The sequence below is a fragment of the Cyprinodon tularosa genome, unplaced genomic scaffold, assembly GCF_016077235.1.
Source record: "Cyprinodon tularosa strain WSP-4 unplaced genomic scaffold, ASM1607723v1 ctg572, whole genome shotgun sequence".
NCBI classification, from domain to species: domain Eukaryota; kingdom Metazoa; phylum Chordata; class Actinopteri; order Cyprinodontiformes; family Cyprinodontidae; genus Cyprinodon; species Cyprinodon tularosa.
Window position 1 is genome coordinate 232894 of NW_024039310.1, and position 17913 is coordinate 250806.

General features: G+C 40.6%; 1 protein-coding gene across 1 annotated transcript in view; it reads right to left on the reverse strand.

Annotated features, from left to right (window-relative positions):
* Positions 1 to 1678: 1678 nt before the first annotated feature.
* tnfrsf21 (tumor necrosis factor receptor superfamily, member 21) overlaps positions 1679 to 17913 on the reverse strand; it is a 57865-nt gene continuing 41630 nt past the window's right edge. The window contains exons 4-6 of the mRNA XM_038306122.1: positions 17340 to 17605; positions 6275 to 6554; positions 1679 to 2304 (exon numbers count right to left, since the gene is read on the reverse strand). Coding sequence (XP_038162050.1) covers positions 2075 to 2304; positions 6275 to 6554; positions 17340 to 17605 — 776 coding nt within the window. The 3' untranslated portion in view covers positions 1679 to 2074. The remainder of the gene's footprint in view (positions 2305 to 6274; positions 6555 to 17339; positions 17606 to 17913) is intronic.

A 17913-nucleotide genomic window follows, 5' to 3' on the forward strand; every position in this document is an offset into this window, starting at 1 on the left:
TTTTTACTTCTATAAATCATTAAAAACCATTTAAAGGTCTTTGAATGAACTGTTTTATGTAAATAAATTATTTTACAAAAATTATGCATCCAGAGAGCATCTGGAATGGTGCAGAACAAAAGTGTTAATTTCAGAGCATTTTGATTCTTTTAGTAATCGATCTATCATTTCTTTTTCAAATTAATAAAATAATCAATCAGTTCTTTTTCATCTTGATCTAAAAAGAGATGCTTTTAGTAAAATCACATATCTAAATAAACAAACTGCAATAAATTGCAAATTGTAAAGCAGAAACATGCATGTTATTTATATTTAATACCTACGGAAGCCGAGAGGGGTCATACTCAACGTTTGTTTTCTTTTGCCTTCTCGAGATAATGACATAACTATCTTGTTATCTGGGTCAAACCAATAATTGTTTTCTCAAGACAACATGATAGTTATCTCATTATTGATTTCTTGAGATAATGAGATGATTAATCCATATAAGTAATGAATGAGGCTGGCCAACAGCCCTGGATTCCCAGTCCATCCATGCCTGCAGGGCCTGTAGTTGAGCAGTCATGGTAGAGGTTTGTGTGTGCGTAAAAAATCAGGTTTTTAGTTTCCTTTTTCTTTTCACTCGTCAGGTCGTGGTGGATGATTGGATTGCATGGAATACAGTAGAAACAAATCTGACTGCTTTTTCAATGAAAATCTTTAATCTGGACTCATTTTGGAGGTTAATGCATCTAATAACTGTTTTCATTAGTGGTTCCTTTTTCTAATAGTAGGCTGACAGGAAAGGGAGTTTAAGAGACGGGGAGAGACATGCAGCAAAGGACCACAGGTCAGACTGGAACCCGGGTCGGCCACGTCGAGGACTAATGCTATGTTCACACCTAAAGCAGCAGAAGCAGCAAAAACAGGTGTGCTGCTTCATTTTTCTAGGCTGAAGTCATGTGAGACAGATCTCAGGCATAGATAGATGCTCGTTAGTCTGCGATTAGAAATGGCTCCATCTGCATTTTATTTCCCAGATTCAAACCAAAAATTAAAAAAAGAAAAGAAAAATGAGGATAAACATCAGTCAAATTCTTAACTATTGGTACCGACATAAGGAAGCCAAGATTCCCAGAAGCCAATTGAAGTTGGGCTCTTTTCTTCTGAACAGGTAGGTTAGCAAAGGTTAGCGTTAGCAGTAGCAAACCTCGTATCCAGCTGGCAAACAGAAAACGGAATGAGAGCGACTCACTGGTCGGGGGCTTTGAAGTTGTAGCATGACCAACTCATTCTTTAACATTAAATCCATAACGTAAAGGAAAGTTTGTGGTTGTAACATGGCAAAGTGTGGAAACGTTCAAGGTGTATAAATTGTTTTGCAAGGCACTGTGTTCCTTCTCTTCTCGTTTCGATCAATGCGGGTCGACTGGTGAAATAATTCCGCTACCTGCTTGGGTCACAAGCTACCGTTTGCCTCAGGTTCAGGCAGCTGGAGGAGGAAAAAAGAAAGCGGTGCTGTGGAGAGGAACACATTTAGGCACATGTCTTAAGAGCTCAGCCCATTCCCGGTGATTTACAAGAACCAAAATCAAAGAAGAATACCAGTGTTGTTTAGAGTTATAGCTTATATACCACTGTCATTTACCATTGCCTGCTATGTTAATTATTATAAATATTATTTTTAAACTGAAAAATTAAGAAAGGCACAAATGATTGGCACAAACAAGAAAAAACACCGGTATTGTCCTTTAAGCAGGAAGGCATTGGCCGTTTCAGATAAATAAAGTGCTAGCAGTGTGAAGTCTGTACATGATTCAACTTTGAAACCTTGGAGCCGCATGTTTGAGGTCACACAGCCGACAGCGGTGACCGTATGACACATCGGAGAGGATTTACACAGAGAAGGAATGAGGATAGGACTTATAGAGTCATCAGAGGGAGCAGACAAACGCTAAATAAGCTGCTGGAATCATGTTACATCGGTGGCCCTGATGAGTCCAATACTGTCTGAAATAACAGCAAAGCTAAATCTCAGCTACACTACATCCCTTTTGCTTCAAACACCTGTGTGCTTTTCCTCCTGTCTCCTCCACTATAACAGGTCGGGTAAGTGACTGTAGACCGAGTCCAGCAGCGTCTGGCTGGCTTCCTGGCTCTTTACTCCGGCGATCTCAAAAAGTCGGTCCAGCTTGTCCTCGGCTGTGGGGATCTCCTCCAGGAAGTGCAGCTCCTCGGGGTTCAGGATGTGCAGCATGTCGTCGAAGATGGGCTGCAGGTCACATGGGTCCAGGCGGACCTGCCGGAGAACCGTGTCTTTCTTTTCTAGAGAGAGAAAGGGAGGAACAACGATAAAGTCTGCTCCTGTTGTAACAATAACTCTTCCTCACTTTAACCACTTCATATTACACGTTCCTTTTAGGTCCAATCTGTTCCAATAATTAGTTTTATGAAGAATAACCCAAGAGAACATCAAAGATTTAATTAATAGCTCAGCAAATTAAGAAGCTGAAATGTCCCAAAGGATTAAGTTTGTTTTTTGCTGCCCCCTAGTGGAGACAGCCAGATTGACAGTTTTTGCCCATTTAAAGTCTGAATTTTTATATATATATATGCACTCTTAAATTCACTTTATATAACATGTAGACCATGAGAATCATAAAACAGAAACAACTTTTGTAAAACAGCTGTAGCTGTTAGCGCTGCTGCTAAAATATCACTGATTACAGGGCAGTATCAATGAGTATCAATGGCATTATTAACATTATTTATTGTTGGTTTATTTTAATGGTCTGGCTTTAAGAGAGAAGAGATTAGCTTTAGATGGCAAAAAGCACATGGCAAGACAAATATAATTTTATTCTAAGCACCTCTGTGGTTGTAACTAAGGGCATTGGAATGGCAAAATAAACTTATTTAAACTTTTAACAATGTTTGAATGATAATCTGGTGAAGATTCTCAGGCTTCCAGGTCACAGTCATTCCAAAAAAAGAAAATTAAAAACAATCCACTGGACTTTGCTTCCAAGTTTGAAGCCTTATTTAATGATATTCCTTCACCAAAATCAGGCCCTACGGGATATTTCTCCTGATTTATACATGTCGGGGTAATCCTCATACTTTCTAAAGGCAACACTGTGAAACTTTGAACCATAATGGGGCCCTAAACCTATATCTTCCAGGTTTAGTGCCCGTTAAAGCAACTGGAAACCCATCACTTTCATAAATTAAACAGCCTTTCTCTGTATTTTGAATCTGCTTTTAGACCACTTTGGACCATCAGACTGAGAAGTGATGGAGGTGATTGGATTCACACCTTCAGATCAAAATGTCCGATCAGGTAAGGCTGTCTAACAACAGCTGGTGTCTAAGGAGGGCAAACACTGCCATAAAGCGGTCCTCAGGGTCCCATGACGACTGATTTGACCTTCTAAAGTTACATAGGAGAGTTTTTGGAAGTCAGCCTGCACAGAACAGCGACTCCTTTGGTAAACCTCCTGAGCCTATCAGGAGCCTTGCTGTGATACTGGATTGAGATCTCAACTTTCAATAGAATATCAATAATCTGTCTTGGTTTGCATCTTTTCACCTGAGTCATCCCCCAAATTAGATCCTTCTTGACATAAACTGAAGTATAGAAATTAATTCCTGCTTTCATTTCTAGTCAGCTGGGCTACTTTAATGCTATTGTTACTTGAACCTCAAAACAATCCATATTAACCGCAGCTGATCCAGAACGCTGCTGTTTGGCTGTAGAACCTGGAGGGTCAATCACATCACTTTGGATCTCTTCACTCATTACGAATTAAACAGAGAATTGATTTTAAAATCCTTTCAAGTGTTTATAACACCTTAATCAGCCTAGCTCCTTCTTATATTTCTGAGATGTTAATCAAGTACATCCCACACAGGTCATTAAGGTCATCTGGCAAAGCATCTTGTTGTACACTCACCGGCCACTTTATTAGGTACACCCGTCCAACTGCTCGTTAACATTTAATTTTTAAGCAGCCAATCATATGGCGGCAACTCAGTGCATTTAGGCATGTAGACATGGTCAAGACAATCTCCTGCAGTTCAAACCGAGCATCAGTATGGGGAAGAAAGGTGATTTGAGTGACTTTGAACGTGGCATGATTGTTGGTGCCAGAAGGGCTGGTCTGAGTATTTCAGAAACTGCTGATCTACTGGGATTTTCACGCACAACCATCTCTAGGGTTTACAGAGAATGGTCCGAAAAAGAAAAAACATCCAGTGAGCGGCAGTTCTGTGGGCGGAAATGCCTTGTTGATGCCAGAGGTCAGAGGAGAATGGCCAGACTGGTTCGAGCTGATAGAAGGGCAACAGTGACTCAAATAACCACCCGTTACAACCAAGGTGGGCAGAAAAGCATCTCTGAACGCACAGTACGTCGAACTTTGAGGCAGATGGGCTACAGCAGCAGAAGACCACACCGGGTGCCACTCCTTTCAGCTAAGAACAGGAAACTGAGGCTACAATTTGCACAAGCTCATCGAAATTGGACAATAGAAGATTGGAAAAACGTTGCCTGGTCTGATGAGTCTCGATTTCTGCTGCGACATTCGGATGGTAGGGTCAGAATTTGGCGTCTACAACATGAAAGCATGGATCCATCCTGCCTTGTATCAACGGTTCAGGCTGGTGGTGGTGGTGTCATGGTGTGGGGAATATTTTCTTGGCACTCTTTGGGCCCCTTGGTACCAATTGAGCATCGTTGCAACGCCACAGCCTACCTGAGTATTGTTGCTGACCATGTCCATCCCTTTATGACCACAATGTACCCAACTTCTGATGGCTACTTTCAGCAGGATAATGCGCCATGTCATAAAGCTGGAATCATCTCAGACTGGTTTCTTGAATATGACAATGAGTTCACTGTACTCAAATGGCCTCCACAGTCACCAGATCTCAATCCAATAGAGCATCTTTGGGATGTGGTGGAACGGGAGATTCGCATCATGGATGTGCAGCCGACAAATCTGCGGCAACTGTGTGATGCCATCATTTCAATATGGACCAAACTCCCTGAGGAATGCTTCCAGTGCCTTGTTGAATCTATGCCACCAAGAATTGAGACAGTTCTGAAGGCAAAAGGGGGTCCAACCCGTTACTAGCATGGGGTACCTAAAAAAGTGGCCGGTGAGTGTATCTAGCATCAATTCTCATTTAGCCTTTCAGTCATTATTGTCCACTTCTTTTTTTTTTCCTCTAAAGTCTTTAGAGGAGACTAGATCTCTTGACTATTTATATTCTCTCTTTGTTATTTATGGGTTTTTTATGTTTTTTCTTCTGCCTTTAGAATTTGCAATGATTGTCATACATCTGATGCGTTTTTCCCAGTACACTGAGCCTAAAAAAGCAGGTGCATGGCCCTTATGATCTGACCCATATGCTAACTGGGAGGGTTTAATATCTTCAACATCTCATCAGTTATGAAAACAATCCTAATGACTGAACTGAGACCATGGAGGATCAGTAAATGTCTGCCAATGAATATATAGATTGTAATGGCCTGATCAGGCCACATGAGGGCACCAGAACATCACCTTTAAAATGAGACTCCTGTTTTCTCAGATTTTTACTCAAGGCTAGAATAGTCATGAGTGGACAATAGTGAGAGTCTGAATCATATAGAAAAGATCTCAAACATCTGAACCCCGGAGGATCCGTCATAATTGAGAATTTGTGAATCATCTCTCCTCATCAAATGAAACCTGTGATTTCAGCAGCTGGAACGTCATACATGCTAAAAGTTTGAAATATGTAACTAGATTGAGGTTAATGTTCATTGCCGTGTGCGACCTTCTCACTGACGCATGCAGCATTTACAACATTTACAACTCGGTGACACGGTTTTTGTGTGGGACTGACTCACAGACGGGACTCCACAAACAAGCTCTATTATCTGGATATAACCAGTACATAATGACTAAAAGTCATGAGTCACAATCAGTCAGAGTCCCCATCAGTCAACCTACATCAGGTTATGTTATATAACAGCCATCTTGGATGTATAAAGGAGTGTTTGAACGTTTCTATTTATTTAGCCACCAGGGTTATTAATCATCTCCAAATGAATACCTGTTATGTGATCTAGCTGACATGTTTGAGTAATTCAATAAGTAAAGTAAACAAACACTTGGCAGCCATACATATAGTTGGAGGCATGAAAGGAGTCGTAAAAGGACGACTAAAAAGCTTTCAGGTTGTGTTTTATGTAGGATTAATTCCCAGGACGGTGGAACACCCTGTTCCTGCTGTGTTCACCCCTCACCTTTGGTAATGAAGGAGCCATTCCTGCTAAGGGCGGAGTCTTTGCTGGACGTGGAGTCACAGCGAAGGAGGGGTTCCGATTCGTCGACGAAGAAGCCTTTGGTGCGGTCCATCGGCGACTGGACGGCGCCCACGCCGTTGGCTCTGCCAACGCTGCTGCTGCCGCCGGTGCTGCTGCTGCTGCCACCGCTGACCGTGCTGCTGGGGGAGTCCAGCAGCTTGTGGATGGGACTAAGGCTTTGGCTTACATTCACTGAGGTCGTCAGCTGGTTGATGTCAAACTGCACACAGGAGGAAGACAGGAAGAAAACCTTTAGTTTGAAAATAAAAATAGATAAATCAGCATTGTGTCATATTTTATAAGTTATTATGAAGTAAAAAAAAAAACAACAACTATTACAGCTTCCAATTTGGATAAATTTGTAAAAGAAATGTCCCCAAATCCCTGTTCTAACTTTGATTGTTCATCCGTCCCTGTTGTCGAGCTACACAATTTAATCAGCCAATAGAGAATCGTTTTCACCAAACTGTATACACTCTGTTCTTACATGTTGTGATTTATTATTCCATCCTTCTTTCTATTTTAGAAACATTTCATCATATTACAGGTATCTTCTATGCAATATCATGGTTTCCCTCACTGTATTAAAAGCTTTACTTGCCGTTCCAGGCTAAGTGTTATTTGTCTATATCTTTTTTGCTTCTATAAAGGTTTTCTGCTCTAGATTGGTCAATCACTGAAATATTTGTGCCAGTGATTAACATGGAGAAATAAGTTATCACATAAAAAGCCTTGAACTTGAATCAGTTTCACTTTATTTACATGAAATTATTTTAATTTTAATGTTACCAGGATTACACCGCTTATTTTTGCAGTCACTGGCTGATTACTTAATTAGAATTTGACTCAAGGGCAAACAATATTTATTCTAATTTTTTATTTTTTTTTAACTGAGATTTGAAATTTGCATTGTTAAGAACTTAATTGGTTTTGTATTGTTAATAATTATCTTACATTAACGTAACTGAACACTCATAGCTTAAAATTTCTTGTCTAGCTTTCAAAAAAAAAAAAAAAACACTGTTAGTTGCTAGTGGGCAACCCTAGAGACATTCATCACTGAGCTATGCCAGTTTTCTGCGGGGAATTCTAAAATAGCCGTTTTACCACTAGATGGCAGCAAAGGGCTTCCAAATCCATGCTTGGTACATGTAGAATAAAGGGCTGGTTATCCTCCCGCATCAGTGTGTCACAGTTTGCTCATCGCAGGTATGACGCAGATATTTTTGATTTATGCCCAATTTTGAAGCGTGGTCCGCGCTATGTTATTCCACGCAACAACGCAAGATGGACAATCACGAACTAGCTAGGATTGTGGGTGTCAGTGTGTCGTTTGAAGTGCTTTTTCCAATCTGCAACCCCTCATCCAATGTCGGATGACACACAGTTCACCCATGAGTGTTCCCGAAAGACTCGCCGTGGCTTCAGGTGCAAACTACCAGACCTTCACACAGGGCTATAAACTAGCGTCCTGCACGGTGTCTGGGATAGTGTCTGAGGTGTGCCAGGGGTTGTGGACGGCACTACAGCCAGTGTTTCTGCCATGAGATACCAAACAGGAAATACGCATAGTGTAGAGGGGATGTAGAATTGACCAATCAGAGGCCTCCTGTCTTTGTCTGTGATCACCTACAATTTTGGGGAGGTGCACCAGAGTGTCTGCGGAAGGGGGCGGGCATATATGCGTTATAGGGAGGGGAATCGAAAACCGGTTCCTGTTCAGAACCGGTTCCGTATTTTCCGATTCCATGGCATCGTTTGGCAGCTCGCTGAACGATTCTTTTTTCGAGTCCCGCAGCACCAGAGCCTAGAGCGCCGGCTCTGGGGAGCACGACTTACGTCACGTTTTTTTACGTACGTTACGTAAGTTACGTAAGTTACGCAAGTTACGCAAGTTGGAAGAACTATTCGAGGAGGAAGACAACGAGCTGCGGTCACTTTGTGAATCAAAGCCCCGTCTTTCCTTAGCCCAGAGGGTAGATCAGGAAATCCAGCTCTGTAAAAGCTTGCCCTCCATCCCCTGCAGGGATAGCGCCACACTGTGGTGGTGGAACAAGCAAGATACGCTGCCCTTGCTATCTGGACTGGCTGAAAACTACCTCTGTGTGCAGGCTTCCTCCACCCCATCTGAGAGGGTGTTCTCCACGGCTGGAGACACCATAAGCCCTGAAAGATCCCGTATCCTTCCAGAAAAAGCAGATATGCTCATCTTTCTGCAAAATAACTGTTAATTTTCCCTACTACTGTTTTATAATTAGTATTTTTTGTTATTTAAAATAGGTTATTATCCCATCATTTGTTATTAGACATTGTTGGTTATTAAGTTTGTTCTTGTATTAATTTTTCATTTAAACACAATGTTACTCCAGTTTCACATTTCCTGTGGACATCTTGATCTTGTTGATTTTGTAAGATTGTGCAATAGTTAAGTAAACACAGTTGATGCTGATAATCAAACTGTTTGTTCTCCTTTTTTCCCCAAATTGGAATCGAAAAAAGAATCGATAAAGAATCGAATCGTTTCATAGAATCGAAAAGGGAACTTCTTGTTTTTCACTGTGAAGGCCCACTTGGGATAAAAGGGAATAGCAGCAGAGGTCATTTCATCACCAAGCAAATACATAGAACCCAAAGGAAAAGCAGATATCGTTTTTCTTTGTTGTTCAATCCAGTCTGTAGGAAAGTTCTGCTCGGAACCCGAGGCACAGAAATTAGAGCAGCTATCATTCTTTGTTTCATAACATCTGGTTTGGTGTACTGGTATCCTGACAGAACAAGCATTGCCTTGTTTAGCTAGCTAAGGCATATTTACATCTACATGCTGACTCAGGAATATGACACTGAGTGATAAATACTGGGAATAATGTATTTTTCGAGAGCTGTAGGAAAACCAAGGGATCCTTGGAGGACGATAAACAGCGGCTCCGGGGGACAGGAAGTCACGATTTCTAGTTTCTGTTTTGGTCTGTTTCTGATTTGCTGCTAATCTTAAAGGACATGACTTATCTGTTATTATTTTGAACAACAGGATAAAACAGGAAAGATACAAGACTGTTGATATAAGTCTATAGAATTTGTTTAAATTTAAAGCAGAAAAAAATTTTGTTTTAATCAACTGTAAGTTAGGCGGAATGACTTAATACTTTGAGTAAAGTAGGTCAGTCCGATTGATTCATATGTTATTAACTAACTGGAAGCCGGAGGCATCCTCCACTGTGATCCCACGCTTATTACAGACTTAAATAATTTGCTCAAACAAAGAATAGATTCAAGCCTGCAGAGTTTATTTTCCTGAACAGGAGAAGCCCAGTTATAAAAAGACGACAAAGAAAAACAAAGCAAACAAAAAACAGATTTCTCTGTCCATTTCTTGGGTCTATCAAGAACCTCCCGCTTATTTCCACATTTCAAAAGTGTGACTGTTACATGAATTGGTCATTCTTTGTCATCCTGTGTTATTGTTTATGGGGCTGCGATGATTTCAGGGTTTATCCCAGGGAAATTCATAGATACACTTAGCAATGATGCACCCCTAATTATAAGGCTTATAATGTGTTTTATAAGGCAGAAATAGTCAAAGCTTCTTAGATTAAAAAGCTTTTATTCTGTTTTTTGGGGGTGGAGGATGAGTTAGTCCTCAAGAATGTAAAGAAGGGTGCTTTTCAGACAGTTTTTCTCAGGTTAAGTTGAGGGTTGCAGGGCATCCAAATGCAGAGACGGAAGCTGAAATTGTTTCTTGCATATATAATGGTAATAGTGGTCCAACAGAAGCATAAATCCAGAAGTAACAAACCAGGGAACACAGGAACCAGAACAAAGGTAAACACAGATCTTTAGGGAGGGAATGGAGAGATTTTGTGTTTTACAGGCAGCTGAAGGTGACAGAAAAGAAAGATGAGGTTCACAGCCATGTTGTCTGAGGTAATAATAAAACAAAAAATATTCGAAAATATAATTATAATACTAAATAATGTTTAGAGAGCACTTCAGATTGTAAAGAAAACTAATAGCTAAAGTGAAAGTGATGGGTTGCCAGTTCCGTAATGGTTCAAAGTTTCACAGCGTTGCTTTTAGAAAGTATGAGGATTACCCCGACATGTATAAATCAGGTGAAATATCCCTTCGGGCATCATTTTGGTGAAGGAATATCATTCAAAAAAAGTAATATCTAAAGTTTAATATGAAATGTTTTGTATTATTCATTCTTTTCATATGCATGACAAAATAATTTAAGTTCAGTCAGTTTTTTGAGTTTAGTTATAAAGATTGACTTAAATTTTGCTTCATTAATCTATGCCTGCCTGTGAAGGTGTTTATACACATGCACATCCTACACCCATTAATTTGTGTGCATTTATCATCAGACTGTAACATGCAATATGATGAAGGCCAATTATTTCTGCTCACGCTGCCAAATTGCAAACATAAATAACTTTGGGCCTTCTTTGAAGCTCTTTTCTGCTCGTACAAACAAGTTTGCACCTGTTTCAAGACAAATAAAACCCTCTGAAGATCAGGGCCACTGTATCATATATCATTCATAAATTTTTTAGATGTTTAAATCATCAGTGTGATATTTTTGTTCTGAAAAAAATTGAGTTATACAATGAGCCACATGTAGTATAAAAAAAATCTATGTATCACAAATGATACAAATAACTTAGTTAAATGAAATTATTCCGAATTTATGTTTTTTTCTTTTTCATCTGTAAGAATGTTTAATGACATTCCAGTTTTAAAAAAAATCATGACAATTATTTCATGGTTTAGGCTTTAAATGGTTAATGACACAATGAGACGCTTGGTAATGGAGGTTGTTTAACCAGAGAGCCAAGGAAAGACGTGTTCCACCAAACCTTCGACTATTATCCAGTCTAAACCCAGAAAAGATGAGATCAACCACAAAGGGAGGATCAGTCAAAGAGTACACAACATTCCCACAAAGAAACCCACAAGTTGCTGAGCTGACGACGTCATAAAGCTGCTTCAACCTATGATGACTGTCTGAAAAGCTGCTATCAAAGATAAAGGGGGCTACTTTGAGGTTTGAATATATTTATCATTCTTTGGTCTTTTACCACGTTTTGCTTACCGCTGGCTTTTCGATGCCACATTTTCCAACACATTGCTTTTCATGACTGCGTTAATCTACTTTAATCAACTAGATGATGCAGCAGATTACAGTTTTTGCGTAATGGTAAACCACAGTGGCAACAGCAGAAGCTTTGTCCTAACTGAAGCATGACAGGCCACCCAGGCAGAGCCTTTTCTAAACATCTATGTAGTCAGTCTGTGAGTCCCCTTGTGAACCAATGGGAGTGCTGCTTCGTCGCACCGCTAAGCACACAGAGCACGTATCGAACTGCAGAGGATGACGAAGCAGAGAAGGGGTCATGGAGAGTAACAATAGGACGGTGGTTCCAGAAAGCTCCAGGGCCTGAGTGTTCCTGTCTGTGTGAGCGAGAAAACCACCAGATTAAGTTGCTGACCGTTGCTTTCAGCACAACGCCAGGGCCTGCTGGGGACAACGCTCACACACACAAATCCCCAGCACACAGTCCATTTACACCTACACACTCTGAGGGACTGTGCCAGAGAGCCGCACTTGGCAGAGGTGGCAGACTGCAGCAGAGTAGAGGGCAGCGAGGGAGAGATTTTATGGATATTTCACTTTGGCAAATCAAAAGTGGGTAGCACTGCTACCTTGCAGCAAGAAGGTTCTGGGTTCAATTCCCGGCCTGGGATCTTTCTGCATGAACTTTGCATGTTCTCCCTGTACATGAGTGTTAGGTTGTTTTCTCTCTGTCCTGCAATGGACTGGCGACCTGTCCAGGTTGTACCCCACTTCTCGCCTTTAGACAGCTGGAGATAGGCACCAGCCTTTCTATGAGATCTCATCTTTTTTTTAGACAAGTGTTGGTTTAGTTTGGTTTTGATGTCTTGACAGCAGTTTGATCCCGATTTGCACATTCTTAGTGAATGTTTTCACATGTATGTGCTAGATTAGGGCTCCAGTTAAGACCTGATGGAAAATCTGGATTGTGAAAGTGGCTGGTGCTCTCCACAGGTCTTCCTCCTGTGCCAACATTAGCCCGCCTGGCAAAGAGCGGTGATTGCACCAATCAAGAACTCACCTGCAGGCAGTCGATCAGCGTTGCTGCTTGTGTAACTTTTTATCCATCGTGTAGGACACTGGGAAACGCTGGTTAACGAACCATTTCTAAGACTACATCCACATGATTGTGCAAACTTCTAAGTCAAATTCTGTTTCACTGAAATAATTACCCAGCTAGGATCGTAAAGTATGGATTCATTCCTAAGGAAAATGAAAAGGGGATCAAATTTGATTTACTGTATGTATTTATTTTCCTAAAATGGTTTAAATGGGGAATTAAAAACAATATTCAAATATATATTTGTAAAACAGCATCTTATTACTCCCACTGTGTTGATCAATAAAATCCTTTACATATATTCCTTGTGCTCTGTTTTCAATGTTTTCTGCATTTGTCTTTTAAATTAGTTTGTTCCTTCATATTTTATTTTATTATCTTGAAGTATTTATCTTCTTTGGCCTGCCTGCCATAAAGAATCTGAAATTTTAACTCTTTTCATGAAGACTTTTCTTCTCTTTCTTGGGTTTAGTCGCTTAATTCAACACCTCAGCAGGACATCCACTTCTCTTTAAACTGCACTTCAAAGGGTTCCAAAGTGATTTCCAGGAAATTGCTGTCCTTTTCTTGTGAAAGAAAGGCATGTGGTTTCATTTTATTATCCTATGGGGCTTGTTAGAGAAGGGACTAAATGGCTGCTAATGGGAACTAAGCCATAAACACCCAATTATGTCCCAAATAGCCTTTGAGTATTTGTGTGGTTAAAATGATAAATACAATCCCAGTATTTGAGGTTGTTCATGACGGACACTGAAGGAGCAATCAAAGAAGCAACAAATTGGACTTTTCTGCTCCTCGGGTGGCAGAATCTAGAAAAATCGTTAGCAGGACAGTTTCCATCAGGGACTGACTACAGGCCTGATTAACAGGCTTATAAGGGCCTTGTCACACCTTGCCGATTAATCCAGAGTATGCCTGATGTCCCAGAATCTGGCATATGCTGAATTTTCTATGTATTCTTTCAATGTTGAGCATATACAGCATCCATAACAAGTCCTGAGCATATGTCCAATGACAGCCTAACTTATGCATTAAACACAGCAGAGTAATGCCCATGAAATGTCACAAGCCAGTGTCCTGAGGGGGGCAGCAATGCGCCCCGAGGCACCCGGGCAAAGGTTTCTTTTAACGCAGTATTAACATAGCTGCATCTTACTGCCTGCCAAAAAAAGAATAAATCAAAAGAACAACAAAGAAAGAAGGTTTGCAATCGCAGCAGATTCAGCGTCATGTCTGCTAGGAAGTTTGTTGGCCGAGGGCGTGGACATTAACCCAGGGAGGATCCGTCACAATCACCTTCTCGCTCAGCCTATGATGGGGATGAAGCCTGGAGGAGAACTGACAGTTTCCTCCTGTGAACCCCCTTTTATACCAAAATGCTGCCAATACATGTTACAGTATTCTCTTGAAATGGAAGTGTGTGTCATTCCTCTATATCAATGCAGCAGCCTCCAGAGCAGAGGCGAGAGGGCAGTCGGGGCAGGAATAGCAACAACAACTGCATACAATGGGGGATAAATCCTCAGCAGCTGTAATAGAAAACCCTGTGTTGCTTAACATGGATTTAGTGGATGAGTGTCATTAAAGGTATGTCTACGATATTTCAAGTATTAAAATTAAACTACAGCCTACCCGCTTTGTCTCTGTGTTGGATTTGTAAAGTAAAGCCTTGTCACACCTTGACGATTTAGCCAGCGTATGCCTAATGTCCCAAAATCTCCTAAACCGCCGGCTGAACTTTCCATTAACTTTTTCAATTTTGGACGTATACATATAGTAATGACAGCCTAACGTATAATGCATAAAAAGTGCATTTAAAAATGCATAAAAAGGCTGTGGGCATGAACGCAGAGAGGTCCATTACACTCACCTTCTCACTCACCCTATGATTGGGATGAAATCTGTAGGAGAACTGACAGTTTCCTCCTTTTATACCTAAAAGGAATCCCTTTGAACCCCCTTTTATACCTAAACACTGACAATGTGCCATTATACAGTAGCTGTAAGTTAGAAACACGTTCAGCGGTTGTCTGGAACACGTCAAATACATTGATATGCAATATGTTGATATAAGTTACTGACAGGATAAGCTAGGACCATGACTTATGAGTAACTTACACTTAACGCATGTCAACAATCAGATAACTTACTTATAACTTATGGGCCACGTTTGGCATACCCTGGCATACATGACGTACTTACCGTATGTCGACGTGTGCCAGCGTACTTCAGCGTGCTCATAACTTATAAAAAATGTACCCATAACTTATCCAACAAATGGCAGCATTTTTGCCAGATTTTTCGTACATCAGGCATACGCTGGTCTAAATCGTCAAGGTGTGACAGGGCCTTAAGATATTTTTTAGTTCTACTGGCGAAACTATCTGCTGCAATGACAAAGCTGGAATGTTTTGTTATTGGGTATGAATTTTAAATCACAGGGAGGTGATATTTTGTTTTTGGCATAAAACAACCTAATTAAATCCTATTGAACTTTGTAGGATTATTTTTGGGTCAGATATCGTTAGAAATGGCAGAATCATCCAGGGAGACATAATTGTGTCTGTTGGAAAAGGGTAAAAATGATTGCAGGCTTAAAACTATTTCAGTATCACCACGGTGTTTTGAATGCGGAGCTTGGAAATATTCTTTAAGTGTTGCTCTATCAGAGAAACAGTCTCTCAGAGAGAGCCTCAAGGCTTACTGTGAGCAGAAACAGAAACGAGTGAAGAGAGGTAATCACATCCGTGTTCAGTCTGACTTCGGCTCTCTCCATGAAGCAAAGACAAAAATAGAAACATCGACCAATAGGCTGAGGCTCCATTCTTAGACTGGGAAACCACTGATGCTGTGACAGAGCAAAACTGCGTCTCAAATGTCTCTGTTATGTAAGAAGACAAATTGACATGCGTCCCAGCCATGCACCACGCTGAAATGCTGCACACGATGTGATAAAATATAGTCATTCCAAAGGTCATAACCTAAATAAATGTTATATGTTATGTCTTTCCATACAAAGAACGTTGCTTGCTTCTTGCCAAGGTGTTAGAGGTATGGTGGTACGGTGTTTCTCTTCTTCATAATAAAATGTCTCTTCTCTAATCAGGATGATTTCATGTTAGAAGATGGCAGAAGATAAGAATTGAATGAAATTTGGAAGGCTTTATGCATCCACAAAAGCCAACAAAGGAATACTCACCACTAAATATACTTTTCTTTTGCTAATGCCACCTACTGGTTTGTGACATCACAGTGCAGTATCGGCTGTTGATCAAGTCCCAGTGCTGTATCTGGTGTTTGTCACAACGCGCTATTCTCCGAGTCTTTTTGAAAACATTCTTCTTCCAAATGTTGGCTACATATTACGGGTTTTTTCTCTGGCCAGAAGTTCAATGGCAAATCCTCCCTCTTCAAGTTGGCAATCCAGCAAAGAACCCGTCCGAGGCAGATCAGGAATCGGAAAGGTGAAATAACTGATCTTTTTTTCACTTTTACCCGATGTATTCCAGCATCCAGCTGCCATGCACATGGGCATTGTCAGTTTCACTATAGCTCTGGTGAATTTCAAGGGTGAAGTCCTCTGGAAATCTTCAATAATTGTTGCAGATGTGTCTAGTAGTTCCCATTGATTTTGCTTGTAAAGCGAGGAGAATGGCGCTAGGCTTACCGCACCGTGATGTCACTGCTGGAAGATGTCAGGAGGGAGGGGTTACTATATTTGGGCAAAAATTGCTGGTCCCGGACTCTGTGATCGTAACGAAAAATATTATTTTTATGTTTTTACTGATTAACGCTAGATTCATTTAATCACTGCAAACATATTAGTTCTAGGTATAAATTATGATCCACTGATTATTTGTTGCTGACCGGACTTTTCCTTTAAGTATTAATAGATGTTTTAGGGTATGGTCTTCATTCCTAATTAGAAGCGCTAAATTTCATTTTTTCTGGTCTTTGCAACTAATTTTTATGTTCCAGGTGATCTCCTAAGATTGCTGGGCAAATGATAATACAACCACCTTTGCTCAATCAATCAGCCAATCAAAATGATTCCCTGCAACTCTATTCAATATCATTTTACTTCATCGGCTTCATTTGGCCGTCCCTTCCTCGTATTAATAACCTGTATCTTAACGATAATTCAATGGCATGACATGATCCGTTGATAATTAAGCAGTGATGAAAGATGGTATCAATCTGGGTTGTTACCAGAGCTTTACATGTGCAGCCCTGACCTTGAAGAGGCTGGTCAAAAGCACTGATTTAATACAAACTGTTCAAATAAGAGTAATAGGATAAGTAAACAGTGATGACTGATCCAAAATGTCCTTATAGGATTACAGTGCAAGGTCTAAACTTCACGGATATGGAGAGGTCACGGGAATGACATGGGGCATGTGAGTCTGCCGTTTTTATTAAAGTATCCATGCAACAGGCTGACTCCTATCAGCTCACATGCATGCAGAAATCTGAACCAAACGCTACAGATACTCTCTTATCTCTTATTTTCCTTCCAAATTTAATTGCAACACAGACTACAATTAGTGTTGAAACATCAAATAATCTTCTCAAAGTGGAGTTACTTTAATGTGAGGAATGCGTCTGAAGCTCATGGACTGGCTTCAGAGAGGAATCTTCCCTCCCAGAATAGATTTCATTAAAACAAACATGAAGAGAACAGGGTGTACCGGAACATGTTTGCTTGATGTTGATAGAGCCCTTAATGTAACACTATCATGCAACTGAAGGTCAGACAGACTATTTCCCCTTGACATCCTGATTTAACAACATTACAGCATTTTCAAGTCACAGTCACAGCAGCAGAAACCCACCTGAGGGTTGTCTTCCATGATACAGCGGATCTTCTCCACCACGTCGATGCGGCGCTGCCGGTGCAAAGCGTTGATCAGCTTGGCAAGGTTGGCCCCGCTGTCTCGGATGGTCCAGTGCTGCAGCGCTGCGTACGCACGCTCTTGATCAGACGAGTAGCCATTTGAGAAGGCAGCAACCTCACGTTCGGTGGCGTTGGCCAGCGACTGATAGATGTCGATCCACTGGTTGCCAACTTGGGCTGCAACCAGCTTCAGGATATCCACCCCTGAGGAGAAACACACATGCACACGGACAAGCATTAAAAGCTTGTATTTAAAAAAATACAGGTTCTTAAATATGCAAAAATGCAAGATGTAGAATAAATCAGCTGCACAAATAGAGAATAACAAAAAGTTGATTTGGGACAGGACTATTTACCCATTGAAAAATTACTTTGCTTGTCTAAAAAGTCGCTTTACCCGCTTAAAGTTATTAATAATGTCAACCCAATGTAAATAAAACTTAAAGCTCCATTAATCCTTGTTAGGCTGAATGCAGAGTGTTCAAAATTATCACAAATACCAATATTAAATC